The following is a 19,089-nucleotide window of genomic DNA, read 5'->3' as shown; positions in this document are numbered from 1 at the left end:
TACATTTAGGAACACATAAAGCCATTTCTAATTAAAATTTGCTGTTGCCCAGTGTAATTTACCCCATTTTGTAACAATGTTTTAACAAAACAAAATGTGGAAAAAGTAAAGCACTGTGAAAACTTTCTTGATGCTCTGCGCAATTGTTCAAACGGTCTCGCTAAGAGAAACCCTAAAGAAACCTATGAGACATTGTAATCGTCCATCTGGGTCTTTAAAGCATATGCATGACAAACGCAGAGCTATTTACCAAACAGTGGCGTCCATGAAGTAAGAGGCTAGAGCTGCAGTGAGTGAGTGCTTCGATGCAAACTCCTTCAAACGCCCACTGGCCCGCCCATCATGCGTACACTAGACAGCCATTACAGACACCAGCGCTTCCCACTTGTGCTGCCCTCTCCTCCACACTGGCCCCGCTGCTCTCACCCTGGCAAACTTCTATTCTTCTGGGCTGTCCATCATCTGTGGAGAGAGCTGAGGTTTTATCACACAGGTCCAGAAGAGTCATGAAAGAGAGCTTTTATCTGTGGTCATTGCAGAGCCACACAGTGCGCCGCTACATGCTGTGCAGGGGATGTTTTTTTTTGTTTGTTTTTTTCATCTTCCACCATATTAAAAGCTCTAATGCAACTCTTCACTATGATCAGCAGACGAAACAGCCCTTGACTTCTGTTCGATGACTGGCAGGCGCTGTGTTTGTGTGTGTCCACTAGAAAGAGGTCAACTCATCAACTTTAAAAAAATAAATAAATAAATAAAAAAACAGAGTTAAACTGATTCTAATCTTTCAAGGGGAAATTCAACTTACACGCTTCATCATCTCCATTTATTGAGTTGCCTTTCTATGCATGTTAAAGTTGCTTTCACTCTAGAAACAGTTGGGTTAAAAATAACACAATTTTGGGTCAAAAATGGACGGATCTACTAATTGGGTAAATATGACCCACCTTCTTGCGTTGTTTTGTATAAAACATCCCAATTTTGGGGGTTGTTTTGTCCAAAACTACCTGTTTTTTGGGGTTGTTTTGTACAGACGTACTAATTTTCTGGATTGTTTTCTGCAAAAACAACCCAGAAAGTTGGTTCAAATTGACCCAAGTAGTGGATCGAAAGAAATGAAATCAGCCTTTGGTTTCGGTCCAAAAACTTTTCATTTTGGCTGAAAATCTATACCGAAATAACAAATTTCTTTCACTTTTAACTATATAGTAAAAGTAAGAGATCATTGCAGTGCATCACTTTTACTTTGGTTGTTGTGCATACTGTATGTACGTGTAGGGAACTTGTTGATGGTTGATGGTTACTAACAGAAAAACTTGAGTCTGTGGCTCCAAGAAATGTACTCCAGAATAATGGCTCCCCTTAGAATAATGGCGTGTCATTTTTTCAGTTTTTCAGACAACACAAAAAACTGAACCACATTATCTTAAATCTATTAATAATTTCATTTTAGGTGTCAAATTGAATTATCTGTTTAACTAAGGATTATATTATATTATTTAATGTTATAATATAATATATTATAACATCACATCATATCATATCATATCATTCATCAAACTCAATCAATATTTTTTTAACCGAACACATGTAAATAGTGAATATTTCTCAAAATAATGTTTTTTCATTCAAATGGAAACAACATATGGACCTAAAAGACAAAATTCAATTCAAAACAATTTTTATGGGCATGGCATTTTGAGTTGACATTACTCACAGGGCTCTAACTTGTGAATTGAAGATGGTTCCAGTAAAGCTATTATAAGATTTTTATTTTAATAAACCACAGCACTTTAACGGACATATTTGTTTTACTTTTAAGTACATTCCAGAGGAGTGGAAACCCTTAAATATCCTTGGCCAAGGCTCAAGAGCAAACAGAGCAACAGTTTAATATAAAGAGACATTACTAGCATCTAAAATGGTCAAACAACAAAAACAGAAACAGTCCCTTGACTGACATAAATCCACTTTATCCTCCCATGATCCTGAGCAAAAATTACTGTAGCAAAGCAGGCCAGAACATTTGACAAACATTTTGTGTGATGTTATTTAAAAAATAATAATAATAAATACACATTGGCTTCACAATAACTCTAAGTGTATTTCTTCTCCTCTCTCAGAAATGTGATTCATGAAACATGTTTTACATAAGGGCGGCACGGCGGGCGACTGGTTAGCACGTCCGCCTCACAGTGCAAAGGTCGCGGGTTTGATTCCGGCCCTGGCCTTCCTGTGTGGAGTTTGCATGTTCTCCCCGTGCCTGCGTGGGTTTTCTCCGGGTACTCTGGTTTCCTCCCACATTCCAAAAACATGCATGGTAGGTTCATTGAACATTCTAAATTGCCCCTAGGTGTGATTGTGAGTGTGAATGGTTGTCTCTGTGTGCCCTGCGATTGGCTGGCAACCAGTTCAGGGTGTACCCTGCCTACTGCCCAAAGACAGCTGGGATAGTAGGCTCCAGCATGCCCGCGACCCTTGTGAGGAGAAGCGGTATAGATAATGGATGGATGGATGTTTTACATAAAGATGATTAATGGCTTATGTTTAATTTGGACATCAGCATGCTCTTCTGCACACTTACAACAGGCAGTTTGGTGAAAACCCAAAAGGTTTTCATACAAAAGCGTAAGCAAGGCTCCAGATGAATTAAAAAATTCAATCAGGTGAGATATTGTAAGTCCCCCTCATGAAAATTCTGAAAATTGTTTGTTTACTGAGAAATAGCTAAAAAAAAAACCTTCCTTTTCAAACAGGGTGTACTCATTGATGTTGATCTGTATTTAGCATAATGTCAGGATTTCCATCTTTTTACACGGCCTTCTTTCAGTCAGAGCAAGAATATTGATAAGTCTTCATTTGCACAGTATGCATAAGTGAGAAGTGAATTCAAGCTTTTACGTTCCGCACTTTAGCCAGGTGACGTCTAGTAGCTGGGCCCCATCCAAGGAGGAGGACGTGACATGAAAGCAGTGGACGTACCAAGTTACCATGGAGACTGTTAAAAATCATTTGATTGAATAAAGTAAACAGTAGGTGCAACTTTACAGTGCTGACTCTTACTATCAGAGGCTGGCTGTGAGCTCTCCTCATGCTCCGATGGGTTTTCTATTACTGTCGTCACCCTGGGAGTTGCCTGCATTCAGTTGAGAAACTCTCTTTATTTCCGTGTTGTAATCATGAATTTCTCATCCATATTGCCACCCCCCCCTAAATTTTTCCGGCATGAAACTGAACTATTTTGAAATTTGGGCTCCCACTCTTTCAACTTTGAAAACATTTTCAAACAGGGACATGAAAGCCAGCAACATGTCCCTCCTTCGGCCAGAATGAATTGCCTGGCAGGTCTAATAATCACATTGCATAATGCAGCGTGGTCTCTGGGACCATCAGAGCTGATTGCTCTCGATCATAATGAGCTCCTGGAAAATAGATTTGTCTAGACAAATTATTTTCCAGGGAAATATCCGCTGGCCCGGCATTGTTTTGCGGTTCCAATCATACCCAGAGGCTTGACAGCTAATCAGCTCCTCTTAATGAGACCGGAATCCCATTTGAAATGATAGCTCTGAGACACTTTTTGAAAGTCTTCTCTGAAAAATGAGCCAACGGCAAGCAATGACGCTGCTTGCCCCGCAAACACTCCTGCGTGGTGCTGGTCACGTAGACGGCAAAGACACCCCTGTGAAATTGCCATATTCAAGTGGGACTAATAAGTAGGGAAAAAAACAAGCGTGAGTCATCGGTGACTCTGTAAATAGTCACATTGAAACCATCCCAAATGGGTGGATGTCACTCTGAAAAACACATGCGCACCAGTTTGTCGTATGTGGGTGCCACACTTAACACTCATCATCACTGCGTCCTTTTCACCCCAACACCTACGGAGCGTTTGCACACAGCCGACACGCCCATCCTCCCACGTCCGTACGCAAAGAAATGAAATCAGCCTTTGGTTTCAGATGTGTTACAAATGAAACTTTTGTGCCTCGTCTCATTCTCGGGTACAAATGAGCGCTTGTCCTCAAAGTTTTCCCGCTCCTGTTGACACTTTGTCCCCCGTCTCTTTGAATTGTAGTCCTATTCAGCCACCCAGCTCAGCCTTCTGGTGACAGATGTGCACTCTAACATGATGATCCATGCTTCCATTTGATTCCCAGAGGCGACGCGTGCGCATGCGTGTTTGTCTGTGTATGGGGGTGGAGGGGATCTTCTGACTTCAACAGCTGTCTTCCTCCAATAGGCTCTCAGTAAGTAATCACCGTTACTTGGTGATGAGTGAATTACAAAGATGCGAACAGATAGTGAGAGAAAAAGGCAAAGACAAGCAAAATGGACACATTTATCGATGAGCGTCAAATGCCCTGCTGGGTTTTTTTCACACTTTGCAATGAGTCCAAACAAATCAAAGATGCTTATATGGGCTTCAAAAGAGACAAAATATAATATTCAAATGTGCAATTGCCCTTTCAAACCTACGTGAGGTGATACGGTATTTGCATCATGGGCGGGATAGAAAACAGGGAACATAAGCATTCTAGGTGACAGAGAATAGGTGAGCAGGCAATATAGGCAACATACTGTTTGGAGCATAAATAATAATAATGACATGGATTACATAGGTGACACCAACAAAATAGGCCGTAAAGGTGACATGCAACATGAGGGGAATATTTGATGTGAGTTACACATCTGACCCAAGCAAAGTAAGGGGCACAGGAGGCAGGAACGATTTGACAGCCGTGACCCGGGCAAAACAGCTGGCGAAAACAACCAAAGTGATGACGTAGGACATCCAAAAGACAAAATATACAAAGTTGACATAGACAATGTGGTAATCACATTTCAAGGAGAATTAGTGATGCGGGTGACTAGTGTGACCCAAGCAAAAACTCGGCACCAAGTCACGGCGGGCCGCGCAGATGAAAGAATAAAAAACGTACACTACCTCCGGTTTATTCATTACGCGAGGCGGAATAATATATTCTTTTGATAAGTGACTGCGTTCTCTCTGTTACATCCGTCTATGGCGGACTCTTTGACGCATGTCAAGCTTCTAATTTTCTCGGCAGCGTAACGGTAATATTAAAGCCACAGGCTAGCAAATAAGTAATAAAAAAATAAATTAAAAAAGCACAAAGACAGCTTTGTGGCCAATTTGTTGCGCGTGGCTCTTCATTTAGCGTTAGGGTGAGGGTGACATGTTTTTTCACAGACTTTATATTTGTTCTTTGGTGCATTTCAGGAGGACGCTGCTAATATAAAGTAGTTACATAAAAACGCGGCTTCACGTTTATTGTTGTAGCCGCAAAATACCCCAGTTTTTGTGTTGCTTGTATCATTCAGGCGCTTTATATATTTGTTCTGTGGTATCTGCTGCATGTTTAAGTGTCACCATAGTGACCCTATTAAAGCGTTGTTGTTACCCTTGTTATGGTGTTGGTGCTGCTACACAGTAAATTTCAGAGAGTACATTTTACTCTAAAAAGAAACTATATTTGGTCCCTGTCCAAACAGAATCAAATGTACACTTGGAAGAAAATAATATTCAGAGTAGATTTTACACAGAAACCCATTTGGAGAGCTATTTACTTGAAAAAAATAAAAAAAGTTTTTTCACTTAGAAATTAGAAGTAAATTTTACAAGGTGAGTTTTTGAGTTAATTTTACTTGCATTGCATTAGTTTTAAAAAAAAATAAAAAGTCACACAAGGAACATACCAACAACCTTCAAGTTAGGAAATGGCCACTCTACCACATGAGGTATGTTGTCATACCTAGTGTGAGTTAGTAAATGAATGGTGTTCCCTCCACACACACACACATGCGCACAAATCCTCTCGTTGTGGAGGTACAAGTATTCCGCCTGACATCAGTGATTTACCAAAGTCACATTAGGAGCGCAATGGCTCAGGTGGTACGGTGGCTGTATAATAATTGGGTCTCTGAAGTAGCCTACCTGCCCACCCACCAAGTGTTAAAGTAAACATTTTGTGAGCTGCCTATTTCTCAAAGTAAGTATGTGAGCAAGCTATTCTGAATGTTTATTTTCATAATGCAGCCCCCACACAGAGTTTTCCTCTCCATGACTTGGTAGTTCTGCTGATTGAATTTTTTTTTTTTTCTTATTGTATTTATTTATTATACTTATTATAGTCTCTTAGCGGGGAATTCAATTGTCACTCTGTGGTATACAATTTGTTGCACACTGCACATGGATCCAGGTCACAACTGTGGACGCATTGCAAGGAAAGATTCAGAGCGAAACAGGCGCTGCACCATTTGCCTTGCTCTAGGGCACCACAGCAGTAGCCAGCAAGCAGACTCGCACTCTCCAAAGCTTTTTTTCCACATTTTTTCATTTTTGGGACTCCAACCATACCCCCCGACTCCAAGGCCCAGTTTCTTGCAGACTGAGCTCCTGCCGCCCCAAGATCCGCTTGCTTGCGGCTTGTCTCGACGCAACACGTCTCAGGCATCCTTTACCACATCTCAAATTGTGTGGGAAAATACATAATGTTTTCCTTTAAAGTTCAGTCACTCTCCGCTACTGTTACAAGACAGTGAACTTGTGAAGCCAGCGAAGCATCTGCCAACTGTTTACATGTTCAAATCCACATTTTCACGCACCCTCCCTCTTTCTCACAGACCCACACGTTGAAATGATGTAGACTTACAGGAAGACACTCGGCACACAGCAGCCACTAGACGGATTAGCAGAGAAAGTCTCAGAAGCACCATTGATCTTCCTGAGGAGGGCCTTGTTAAAATCCTGCGCCTGGCAGACGGAACACTTTTACTTAAACTCCCTCTGCTGGGAAAAGCGAAATTCTGCGTATTCACCGCGGCTCTTTTGTTTTACCCACCACCTGTCTCTTTCTGCTTGACAGAGCGAGGTGCGAAAAGGGAGAGACATTCTGGTTTGACAAGCTTGTTACTTTATGACGCATACACCACAACACAAAAGTGAAAACGAACCATTACCTCTGTGATTTCTTGCATCTCAGTGCTTCACACACACTGGATTCATAAGCTCTAAACCCTGAAGCCTATACCAGATAATGAGAAATGTTATTTTCTGTGGAGAATCAGCAATATGAAACAAAACAACCTCTATCTAATCGCAGTCATGATTAATTCAGGCCCAGACAATATTTACACATGTTGAGTTCAGGCTCATTAAAGTGGCTCCCTTTTTAATTGCTTGTAAAGGTCAGACTCACTGGTGGTTTACTTTTTTCTCTTAGATTTTGGTGGAAAGGTCACTCGTGGTCACTAATTTACATCTATTCATTAAAGTGGACTTCTTCTTTACCACATGATTGAGATAAAACCCCAGCTTCCATTTACAGATCTCTGTCGAATCTCTTGTTGGAATAAATTCCGACTGTGTGTGTGTGTGGTGGGTGGGGGGGGTCCAACATTTGCATGCGTGTGTGCGTGTGTGTGTGGGTGTGTTGATGCGAGATGACATCACAAAATTGATATCACAAGTTAATGTGCAGCCTAGAAACAGTTTCAGCGAATGGGTTTTATTCATGTGGCACCATTTCCCCACCAGACAGACATCAGACAGTTTTCATGTCGTACAAAATGGCACAATACAGGTTCCATAGCAATATTCAGACAGGTTTTCTACATCAAATTATAGCAAAATAAAAGAATGCCATTGACTTAGATGTCTTTATAAAAAGATAAAAACGACATTTACAATAAATTTACTGCCGAGCGCTCCCGTGTGTTATCGAGGTCTGTGCTGAAGCTGTTGTGGAAGATGCTTTGTAAAAATCAACAGGAATCAAGTAAATGGTGCATGTAAGATAGGTTTGCAAAAGCTTCTCCAGTAGTGGCGTAGCGTGGAGGGAAGGGGGCGGGGGTGGGGGGCGCGGCCTCCTCAGGAGAAAAAAATTGGGGGCGGGCGGTTTCTGGGGACAAAACTTGAAATGAAGAATAATGTAGATGGTCCATTTTGTAGAGTACAAAAAGACTATATTTGGTCCCAGTAAAAAGAGTCAAATTTGAGAGTAAAATATACAGCGTAAAATTCTAAGAGTGAATTTTACGCTGCTGAATGCTGGCCGGTATCTGAAAAAATCAGATCTGTACTACTTCTATGACTGCACAAATGTACCCAGTAAATTTTGGAGAGTACATTTTACTCTCAAAGACACTACTGTATGTTTGGTCCCAGTGAACAGAGTAGAATTTGAGAGTCAAATATTCTGCATAAAATTCTCAGAGTAAATTTTACGCGGAATATTTTACTCTGTTTACTGGGACCAAACATTGTCTTTTTAGAGTGAAATGTACTCTACGAAATGTACTGCGTACATTGTACAGTCATAGAAGTAGTACAGATCTGATTATTTCAGATACCGGCCAGCATTCAGCAGCGTAAAATTGACTCTAAGAATTTTACGCTGAGTATTTTACTCTCAAATTTGACTCTGTTTACTGGGACCAAATATAGTCTTTTTAGAGTAAATGTAGTAGTACAGATTATTTCAGATACCGGCAATGTTTTTTTTTGAATTTTTCTCAAATTGATGAAAATGGACAGAGTGATGGGCAGCGCCACAAACAAACACAATGCGGTTTGTTCAATATGCCGACCCCACACGCGTTTTGGCTCACTGAATTCTCGAGCAGGAGCTTGCATTACGGTAGCCCAAAGGGGTCAGCGCCCAATTGGTGGACGTGAGCCATGCCACAGGCCCACATATATTTGCCTGGACGCTGGCTACCAACTCTATGCCACTGCTCTCCGAGCAGTCACACACTAGGAGCACATTAACATATTCGTCATATCAGTTATGTGCGGAAAATGTGGACAAAAAAGGTATTTACAAGAGCCGCAGTCCGTCATCCATATCGTCTAGCATCCCTTTTGCACAGGATCTTCTTGAAGGACCTGCGGAAGTCATTGTTGAAGATGGTGTAGATGATGGGGTTCAGCGCGCTGTTGCAGTAGCCGAACCAGAAGAAGAACTTGAAGAGGGTGTCTGGGACGGGGCACGACTTGCACAGTGTCATCAGCATGTACGTAAAGAAGAAGGGGAACCAGCAGATGACGAACACTCCAATGACAACCGCCAGGACGAAGGTGAATCGTTTCTCTCGGTTCTGCCGGCCCTTCCAGCGGCTTCCTTTAGAGCTTTTCTTCTGCACCTCGCTGTCCCCCGGCTTGATTTTACTTCTGCCCTTGGCGGCCTTCTTCTTCATAGAGCAGGGATTGTTGACTTTGTGGTCGGAAGAGGACGACTCTTCAATGTCCACGCCGTTGACCTCGCCTTCTTTGCCCCCGACTCCTTCCTTCAGCTCGATGTCCTCATGCTCCTTCAGCTTCTCGGCTTCACCTGCGGCCACCCCGTTCTCCTTCTGGTTGGAAGTTGCGACGGCGTTCGACTTGTCTACCCGCTTGCGGTCCCCCGGCGGTGCCCGCGTCCTCTTTTTGGCGATCTGGTAGATCCTGACATAGACCAGCACCATGATGACACAGGGGAGGAAGAAGGAGCCGATGCAAGAGGAGATGACGTACCACTTTTCCGTGTTGATCTTGCAAACGGGGTCCTCCTTGCTGTTTTCCTTCTCCATGGTGATTAGCGGTGGGAAGGAGATAACGGCCGCAATGACCCACACGATGAAGATGATGCACTTGATGCGGCGCGGCGTCCTCTTCATGTTGTACTCGATGGCCTGCGTGATGGACCAGTAGCGGTCCAGGCTGATGGCGCACAGGTGTGCGATGGAGGCGGTGCAGAAAAGAACGTCTAGGGCCAGATAGATCTCGCACCATACCTCCCCAAAGTACCAATATCTCATGATCTCATTGGCCAAGGAGAAGGGCATCACCAAGGTGGCCACTAAAATGTCCGCCGACGCCAGAGACACCAGGAAGAGGTTCTGTGGCGCCTTCAGAGCCCGGCTTGTAAACACAGCGATAACCACCAGTACGTTTCCAAACACAGTGAGCAGGATTATGATGCTCACCAGCACTGTGAGTGGCAGGGAGATGTGCAGGCTCAACGGGCTCACCCCTGCGAGCGTCTGGTTGGTGTCGTTGTCGAACCCCATGGTGGCAGATTGTCCCGATTCCTGCGCGATCAATGCCAGGTTGACAAATATCATCCACAAGGAAGCAGACAGCTAGACGGTCGACATGGGGCTGAGAGGAAATGAATCAGTCCTTTGGGGACAGGCTGCTCTCTCTCATGGTGCACTGACTGGTCACTGAGAAGGTGTTTTGGCCATCTGAAAATGTGAAGTTCAATCAGTTTTTATTGATACGAACTATTTTCTAGTCATATCATATTATAGATATTATAAGTACTATTAATTTATAATACTACAGTAATTTACATCACTGTTGTTGTGTTACACACATGAACAGAGAATTGTCAATGCAACAGCGGCCCCTCCCCTTTCCAGTAATGAAAAGGGGTGTCCTTAATTAAATTGTGGGGGACTCATTGCCTTGCTCAAGGGAACCTAGACAGCACTCAGGAAGCACACTATAGCATCACCATTTCATTTGTTGTTTCAGCAAAGCTATATGAAGCATATCCCAGTCTCTTAATAAATAAATAAATAAATATGTTCCATTATAGGTCTTTCTTTAAAAAAAAAAAAAAAGAGAGATAATCATGTCTTATGTCTTTGTATTAGTACTCCGTGATACAAGATTCAGGAAATGTTCTATTTTGCTTCGCAATGTACACTTTATATGACTGAAATGACAAATGACAGCTAGAAAATTAATTACGTAAGTAATTACAAGAACACAAGGAAAAAACGTTTCAACAGGCTAAAGTGTAAATTACTTGTGTGTAAGTGTGAAGATGAAAACATATTTTGGGGGTGAGGTTATCAAATCGGTTTATATACTTCTATGATGAAAGCTCCAATACTTAAACTATATTACGTCAATGACGACATTTAAAAAGTTTAAAGTGCAAATTATGTTACCTGAGGCAGCAGTGACCCTCTGGGTGGCGGAGTGACATTAACAACTGTCGGCGTGTAACTTCTTGAAGCGGATCATAAGGAAGCCAAGAAGATCCATCCACGAGGCGGATACGAAATCCTTCCTGCCCGGACCACCTTCCACGGGCTTGTGGCACGTACTCGCGCCCAGCATCGGTGGAGCCCGTAAAGCGCCAATCATGTTCTTATTGCGTTGTTGCGCTAAGCGGCCGCTGCTGAGCTGCGGTGTGCGTGCCGGGGGCTTGTTGTTCTCCAAGTGCGCTTAGCCGGGCGCCACTCCCTCGCTTTATAGCCCGCACGCTGTAAGAAGTGACCCGCTGACCGCCGTGCGCCACGCAGCTCCGCGCAACATGCGGGCGCCGCGACGTGTGCCAGTGCCAACTAAAATAATAAATAAACAAAAGAAATTAAAAAAATATATATAAATAAAACGAGCAGTTGCAAGTGTGGAGGATATTTTGTTTAGCTTCATCACCGCGGCTACGTCAAAGAGGTTAAACGCATGTAGGTGAAAGTAATGGCATTAATGGCGCTTTTGTTCCTCGGTGTCGAGGTCCAGGGCCAAACTAATATGACCATCACCAAGGTGAGGACAATCCAGGGGACAAGCCCACTTGATGTACCGAAGTGAGCATTTGTGGTCATTTTCTTCAAGAACACGTTTCCCAAAATTTAGGTCAGGAACCAAATTTGATCACGGCTCTGTTTTTAGTAAAATGCGGTGAGATTTGAATTCATCATTCATATTGGCACTTTTCAATGTAGGACTGCTTTCGTCTTTACAGTTATAATATGGGTACAATATACCATCCGGCAGCCAGTGATGGTTTATACGTGTAATGTCCCGGGGCGTCATTTCTGGCGGGGTATCAATGTCCCCCCGCATGCCTCCAGAAATGTTGTCTATATAGGGAATTTGTCGAGACGTTATAAGATCCATTCAAGAATTTTGCTTTGGAATGTTGAAGTTACACTTTAAACAGATCTGATCGGCTGCATTGGATTGGCAGATAGTTGGCATTTTATGCAAAATCAGTGATCAGTTGTAATGTCATAATTTACCATCCATCACTGACGTAATTATTCAGATCCGCAAAATAAGACATTACAGAAAACACATATGATTCACTCCAGGAACATTCTGTGCTGCCATTGTTAATAATCCAAGGTTTCTCACTATATGCAGTCAGATTTTTTTTTCAGTTTTTTCTCGTAATAGGTTTTAATAATTTTGCGGTATGGGCAATCCCCCCATTTTCCATTTATTAAATGTTTTTATCAGCGTTTTTTGGCAGAATTGTTCAGGTTTAATTGTTAGTATGTGCATTTCAATGGGCATCAATTAAATGTAAATTTTGACTAGTCATGGGCCAGGCCGGTCCCAATCCCCCACGAATAGTTGGGGTCGACTGAACAGTAATAGCCATGATATTTAAGTAGATTTGATAGATTGGTCCATCTTCTGATCGAATTGATGATCGGTTATCCTTTTTTTTTTTTAAACTCGCTGATTGGCTCCAAAATCCTGATGGTGTAAACCCTCTTTGAAGTGAGATTTTATCGATGTCAAGGAAGTACAATTTCTATGTTGTTTTCTGGATTTCGCGAAGGAGTTAAGGTTAGCAACGTTGTTGGTTGAAACTGAAAATATCATGGCTGCATGTGAATTTGTTAATGAAAAAGTGCAAGCTAACCAGTGATGGAGGCCGTGTTATTGTTTCACAAGTGGCAATTGCAAGTTACATTGTTCTTAACTTTTTTTTTTTTTTTTCAGTAAAAATGAATTGACATTACATCAACAAGTCAGTATTCTTGGAAAAATGTTGGTCTCCTGAAAGTTGAACAGCAAAAGCTGTCAATGTGCATTTAAATAGACCCTCTGTTTTATTTTGTATTGATGCTATTCCCGTATTGAAAGTTGAATCAATAACATAATAACATTCCATCAGTCCATGCATGTTTGATGTTGTGGTGTACCAAAGGGGGCCTTGCACAGGGTACCATTCAAGCTAGGACCACCACAGGGGACAACAGTGGCTCATCTGTAATGACTTGGATTTTATAGCCGGAGGGTCACCAGTTGAAGTCCGCTGTGGACAGAAATGTTAAAATAGAAACTAGTTATTGGAGATATGCTAGTATGCTTGCTGGCTACTGACGAGGTGCCCTTGAGGAAGACACCCTCTCCATGTATTTCACCTTGAGTGATTCTAAAGAGAATAAAAAAGTAAAAGTATTAAAAGAAATTAAAAAGTCACTGTTATGGCAATAAATAATATTATTCTAATTTTGAGGAAAATCCTGTTTGAGTCAATGGTATGTGTGTTTTACAACATGTCAATTGTGTTATTAATTTCTAAATCACTCAATAATGCACCCATGTCTTCCTAACATTTACGTGTGGTATTATTGACAGACAGCTATATCAGATAGATCCTAATTAATACTTTCCTATCATGTTATTCAATCACATTATACAATAGATCAGGGATAGGCACCTTAATAATAATAATAATAAAAATTTTAGGGGCTACAATTTTTCATCAGTGATGGGGGAGCCACATAGGACCACACACTTCCTAATCAGATGTATGACAAAAATGCTGTTTTAAAAATTGACAAAATATGTGCTCTTAATATATTTTATTTTTGATAGACATTTTTCGATGCATGTGAAAAAGTTCCACTATGCTAACCCAACAACATAGGGTTTGAAGCAAACAACAAAAACTCAAAGTGTAATATTTTTTTCAGTGCAAAGGGTTTTCTTGCATAAATATTATCATTCAAGAATGCCACAAAACTGCTGAGCAAGAAACCAACATTAAGTGCAAGAACTCCATCCATCCATTATCTATAACGCTTATCTTCACAAGGGTCGCGGGCGGGGAGAACATGCAAACTCCACACAGGGAGGCCGGAGCCGGGATCGACCCCACGACCTCTAAACTGTGAGGCAGACTAGCTAAGCAGTCGACCACCGTGCCGCCAAATAATAACGTTTTCAGCCCTAATTAAAATGAACTGACAGTCTGAGCTGACCACATTCGGGGAGTTTGTTCCACTGGTGCGGAGAATAATAACTAGATGCTGCTTCACTTCTAGTTGTGGTTCTGTGAACACACAATAGACCCGCCCCATACAACCTGAGGGGTCTGGATACTTTGTAGGGTACTAAAACATCTTGCATGTATTTTGGTCCGAGACCGTTTAGAGATTTATAGAGCAGCAGCAAGATTTTAAAATCTATTCTTTGACTTACTGGAATCTTGTACCTTTCATTTTTGGGTCCAAAAATAACTACGTACTACCGCTTATGTGCCCCCAAATAAGATGGCGTGTGAACATTTGATGTGGGGCCAGTGTGGAAGGCACTTGGTAGGGCAAATGAATTTATGACACGAAATGTAATTCAAATAGCCTAAAACACAATTAAATATAACAAATCAAAAAGCCATAATACTAGCCACAATTCAGGAAGACCAAAGAAGCAATACAAAGACAGCTGTTTTCTTATCCAACAAGAAGTATTAGCATCATGCATTCAAGTAATCCATTTCAGTTAGAGCTAGAATAATTTGAGAATGCAAGTTGCAGTAGTTGTTGTAGAAATCACAGGCGGATTGTGAACGTGAGAGTGTACAGTTGTTTGTCCACATGTGCCCTGCAATTGAATGGTTACCAGTCCAGGGTATGTCCCGCCTCTTGTCCAAAGACATGTGGAATAAGATCCAGCTCACTTCTGGCCCGAAAGAAAATGCATGGCTGGATGGATGTACTTTTAAAAGCAAACCACACGGCATGTTGGGAAAGGCATTTTTTGCAGTGTGCAGCTGGTTGCCTAGCAGCAGCCAGGGCCTCGCTAAACTACGTGCGTGTGTGGATGCATCACCTCCAGCATTTTGTCATTAGGCTTTAGCCACCTTCCATTTGCGACAAGTGCAACACACGTGAGAAATGCAGACCTCGCCATCTCACTCGTGTAGTAGTGGACGAAACTTGAGCGATACTCACTTGGCAAGTGTGGAGTGTTGCAAGCACGCGGAAGCTGTCAGTCATCCTCACACTGTAAATATGAGTCGCGTTGCCTTGACGTGACGACTTTGGTCCATCAGGTTTTTCTCTCGTGTATTTGCTGGAGACATGAGACACGAGACAGCGAGCTGTGACAAGGCAAATATGTAGGCCAGAGCAAAGTATTTGCCTTTGCCAGTCAACCTCATCACAACAAGTGTTTAAGTAAAAATGTGACACTTCGTAACACAACCATAGCAAAAACAAGGGGGAGGGGGGGGAATTTTTGCACAAAAAATGTTTATGTCATGTTTACAGTGCACAACATATTAGGTACAGGATTGACTAGGGCTCTAAAACACACACAAAATCTATGAAATACATAAAAGTATTGTCATAACATCTAAGACAGAAGACATCAAATAAACATGAATGGCAACAAAAATGTGTTCCTGATTGATGATCAATAAAATACTTTAGGCTATATCTCTTTATTATTGCCCACCAAATAAAAAAATGATCTGTGAGCTATTTCGTGGGCGACACATCTTCCCTTCTCACCTACCTGACATGCCAGCCAGATGGAGAGAACCATTATTTTCACAAACTCCCACATTGGAAGTGGAGCCCTTATTGCCACCAAGTTGCACACTTAAAATCCCCCCAGGGTCATAAGATGGGAAATGAAACTTTTTGAGAAACTGAGGGAGAACTACATTACTCATTAATGTGCTCAGCTGCTCTCCAACTCTTCTGCAGAAAACTGCATCCAATATTTGTCAGATGATAAAGTGAAGTTAGTTTTATGTAGTAGAGTCCAGACGGTGAAATGTGAACGATCGAACACAATCATTTCACAGGTCTTGTGCTGGATATTATTTAGAAACCGGGAGTGGAGTGTTCATTTACAAATGCGGCACAGAACTAAAACATATTGCAGCATGTTCTTTCAGGACGCGTATAAATACTCCCATTCGCGGATCAGCTAATACATTTTTAATATATTTCCAGTTAGTTTTCTCGTCCTTCATGATAGCACACGGTTATCTCTTTCAAGGGGAAAATGTTTCATTACAAATCCAGCCTTTAAGCGCTTACTGAGAAAATTAAAGGCACATTGTTTGACTTGGGTGAGGGCAAGTAATCACACACTCTGGTGTGTGCAGCTCAGTGGTGTGTGCCCAAGATATACTGGAAGCACCTGACCATGACAGTTCAGTGACAGGAGGCATGATGGGGTGAAAAGCACTCAATGACATGCAGGAAATATTATTTGACATAGCTGTGTTTAGTTAGTTTCGCATGGTTCCTAATGTAGGTATGAGATAACCAATTTTTCCCCCCCCCCATTAAATCCAATGTCATCGGAAAGAGCTAGGAATAAAGAACCACAACGGTGTTTCAACTTTGTCACTAGGCTAAGAATTAAAGAAGTTCTGACATTTCAAAGGCTTCCAAAAGCGGGCAAAAATGTTGTCTTGTTTCTAATTCAAAACAACAGAATTGCCTGTGATCCATTTTTAAGAAAAAGAATGAAGGTGAGATCGCGAGGCCTCATCATTTCCTTACGTTGGACCGAATTATAAAGATGATTCACCGCAACAAAATGTTCAATTTCACAAGGCAAGTAATATAGTTAATTGATTACTGACAAATAATTCATTTTAAATTAATTAGACCTAATTAAATTGACACGCACAATCCTTGGCAACGGACGGCTAGCTTATCCCGGTGAGCTCTCCTGCATCTTCCCCCATTCAAGGTTAGGCGAAACAAATGTTGGCAATTACGTATCATGTTCCTTGACAACATTGGATGTAACTTCAACTGCATGTCCCCAAAGACCTCCAAATTGTGTTGTGTATGTTGTATAAAGGATGCAGCTAACTTTCAACATTTTATCCCGCCGTGCGTGCGATAAACGTCGAAATACTGCATGAAAATTATGAAATTGAAAACGAGGCGACGGAGGAGATTCCACCGGACATCATATAAAAATAGCGTGGAAAACACATTTTTAACAAGCCAGAGCTCATTTTTCTGAGAGGAGTGCAAATCAGACCAGCGCGACGTGACTGCACGAAAATGGCTTTCTCCAAATTTCCCAAAACGTGCACATTATGTTCATTAAAGAGTTCAAGATTGTACATAGTTGTTAATGTGAAAGTGAATGGTTGGTTGTCGACACTAGCCTATTTGCACTAATTGGCTACACTCCGCCTCTCGCCCAAAGATAACTGAGATAGACTCCAACTCAACAGTGAACCTAATGACGACAAGCGCAATTAAAAATGGATCACGGCTTTGTGTGTGCTCTGTGGTATCATGTATGAATATTTCAGCGTAATTGCGATGTCTTCGAACAGCAGAGGTGCACTCACTATTTTGGGCTGAACATTGGTGTGGTGTGACGCCGCTCGATGCATGGAGGTACAGATGAAGTGATACAGTGACATCTGTCGTCTCCTCCAAGAGCCTTCTAGGCAGCGCCATTCTCCATCAGCAATCTGTGGGGACATGTATTTTTTATTATTTAATGAGTCTTTAAATTGACCAGCAGGGGGTAGCGTTGTACAGGGGCATGAATTCACATCACAGGATACTTTCTGTATACAGTACATTGGACTGTAATATAACAAAAAGGTGAGCATTACTCCACTTTTCACCACGATTATCTTATTCACAACTCTCTCTCTCTCTCACCCCCTCTCTCTCACTTCCTCTCCCTCTCTCCCTCACTCCCTCTCTCAATCCCTCTCTCTATCACTCTCTCTCAATCCATCTCTCTCTCTCTCTCTCTTCTATCATTCTCTCTCTCACTCCCTCTCTACCTCTCAATCCGTCTCTCTCAATCCGTCTCTCGTCTCTCTCTCTCTCTCTCTCTCTCTCACTCACTCACTCACTCACTCACTCACTCAGCATGTTGGAAAAAGTGCAGCTGCATTGTGGAGCAAAGGACCACGACTTGTGTGGCCAATATTTCTTCTTGTGCTTCTAAAATGCAATCAAACGGCAGTTTTGTCACCACTCTGTAATTCCTGCTGATACTTGCTGGTTATTGATCTAAGGCCTTGTAAAAAAGAGCACCAGGCTTCTCCCCTGCCTTCTGTAACAATAAATTACATATTGGGAAGGGACCATTGAATGGTCAGTATGAACAGGAGGGACCATCAAAACAAGTGCATCATTACACATACAGTATGAGCACCTGACTAAGTGCCCTGTAAGTCTCATCAAAGTCATTTAAAACAACACATAAAAATTGAAGTACATTGGAAATTTAATCGGACACTTCTTCATTGCTGCGCTTTGAGGTTTGTGGTTCGAATCTTGGCTCCAGTCTTCCTGCGTGGAGTATGCATGTTTTCCCCCTGCTTGCGTGGGTTTTCTCAGCGTACTTCGGCTCTCTCCTAAAACTCCCCTAACTTGCATGCCAGGTGTCGCTGATGGTGTAGTGGTACACACGCCTGAGTTGTGTGCAGGCAGCGTGGGATCGGTTCCCGCTCAGTGGCGGCGTCTGTGTGTCCCCTGCGACTGGCTGGCGACTAGTTCAGGGAGTAGTCTGCCTTTCGCCCATTGTCAGCTGGGATGGGCTCCAGCACCTCCCCGTGACCCTGTACCGGATAAGCGCTTTGGAAGATGACACATGACACATGCATGCCAGGTTCATTTAAAGGGATGGTTGGGTCGGGATGGCCATGCTTTCACTAACAAGTTCATTTTATATCTTTTATGATCAGGAAAATGAAAAGAGTTGGCATTTTATATTTTATCAATACATTTGGGAGAAATGAGGAAATAAGCGACTCCATGAATAACGCCTCTTTTTAATGAAGAAAATGGCCACGCCCCCTACCGTTCTATCCATGTTCGGTCGATGTCACTGGAGGGACCGATTACAAACTCTCCATCGGAAATCATTGTACTTTCAATGATTTGCTTGCTTATTTTGCTTGCCGCTGCCAGTCACCGTCCGCCTCCTGAGAGTTGACACGTTGACAAGTTTAGCGTAGCTAAATGTCTGCAATATAACCAGTCAGGGTTCGTGTGCGCATTCATGCTCTTGTCCGCGTCAGCCTGTGTAAGTGGGGA

The 19,089-nt window shown here is 42.2% G+C and overlaps 1 protein-coding gene and 1 long non-coding RNA gene across 5 annotated transcripts; both read right to left on the bottom strand.

Moving 5' to 3' along the window:
- Nucleotides 1–214: 214 nt before the first annotated feature.
- LOC147145865 (uncharacterized) lies at nucleotides 215–17,582 on the bottom strand. Of its 2 annotated transcripts, none has more exons than XR_015087012.1 (3): nucleotides 17,379–17,582; nucleotides 14,998–15,118; nucleotides 215–462 (listed from the first exon to the last, which is right to left on the bottom strand). It is a non-coding gene; the product is annotated as an uncharacterized LOC147145865 (long non-coding RNA). The 2 variants fall into 2 exon arrangements; XR_015087013.1 differs by lacking the exon at nucleotides 215–462 and adding an exon at nucleotides 12,816–13,073.
- Nucleotides 8,382–11,229, bottom strand: adra2a (adrenoceptor alpha 2A). Of its 3 annotated transcripts, XM_086033415.1 has the most exons (3): nucleotides 10,966–11,229; nucleotides 9,539–10,251; nucleotides 8,382–9,469 (listed from the first exon to the last, which is right to left on the bottom strand). In XM_086033415.1, the coding sequence occupies exons 2-3, from the start codon at nucleotides 10,126–10,128 to the stop codon at nucleotides 8,863–8,865; spliced, it is 1,197 nt and encodes a 398-aa protein (XP_085889541.1). In that variant the 5' UTR covers nucleotides 10,129–10,251; nucleotides 10,966–11,229; the 3' UTR covers nucleotides 8,382–8,862. The 3 variants fall into 3 exon arrangements, with proteins under 3 accessions (XP_085889541.1, XP_085889539.1, XP_085889540.1); XM_086033413.1 differs by having other exon boundaries at nucleotides 8,382–10,251; XM_086033414.1 differs by having other exon boundaries at nucleotides 8,382–10,095.
- Nucleotides 17,583–19,089: the final 1,507 nt, after the last annotated feature.

This window comes from Filicampus tigris, chromosome 6 (assembly GCF_054856515.1).
Source record: "Filicampus tigris isolate MCC_2025a chromosome 6, RoL_Ftig_1.0, whole genome shotgun sequence".
Taxonomy (NCBI): Eukaryota; Metazoa; Chordata; class Actinopteri; order Syngnathiformes; family Syngnathidae; genus Filicampus; species Filicampus tigris.
The sequence above is the reverse complement of the archived record's forward strand: the minus strand, read 5'-3'. Positions and strand labels throughout refer to the sequence as shown.

Bases quoted from the DNA above. Each gene is read 5' to 3' on its own strand.
- adra2a (XM_086033413.1), bottom strand. From the start codon at position 10,128: ATGATATTTGTCAACCTGGCATTGATCGCGCAGGAATCGGGACAATCT.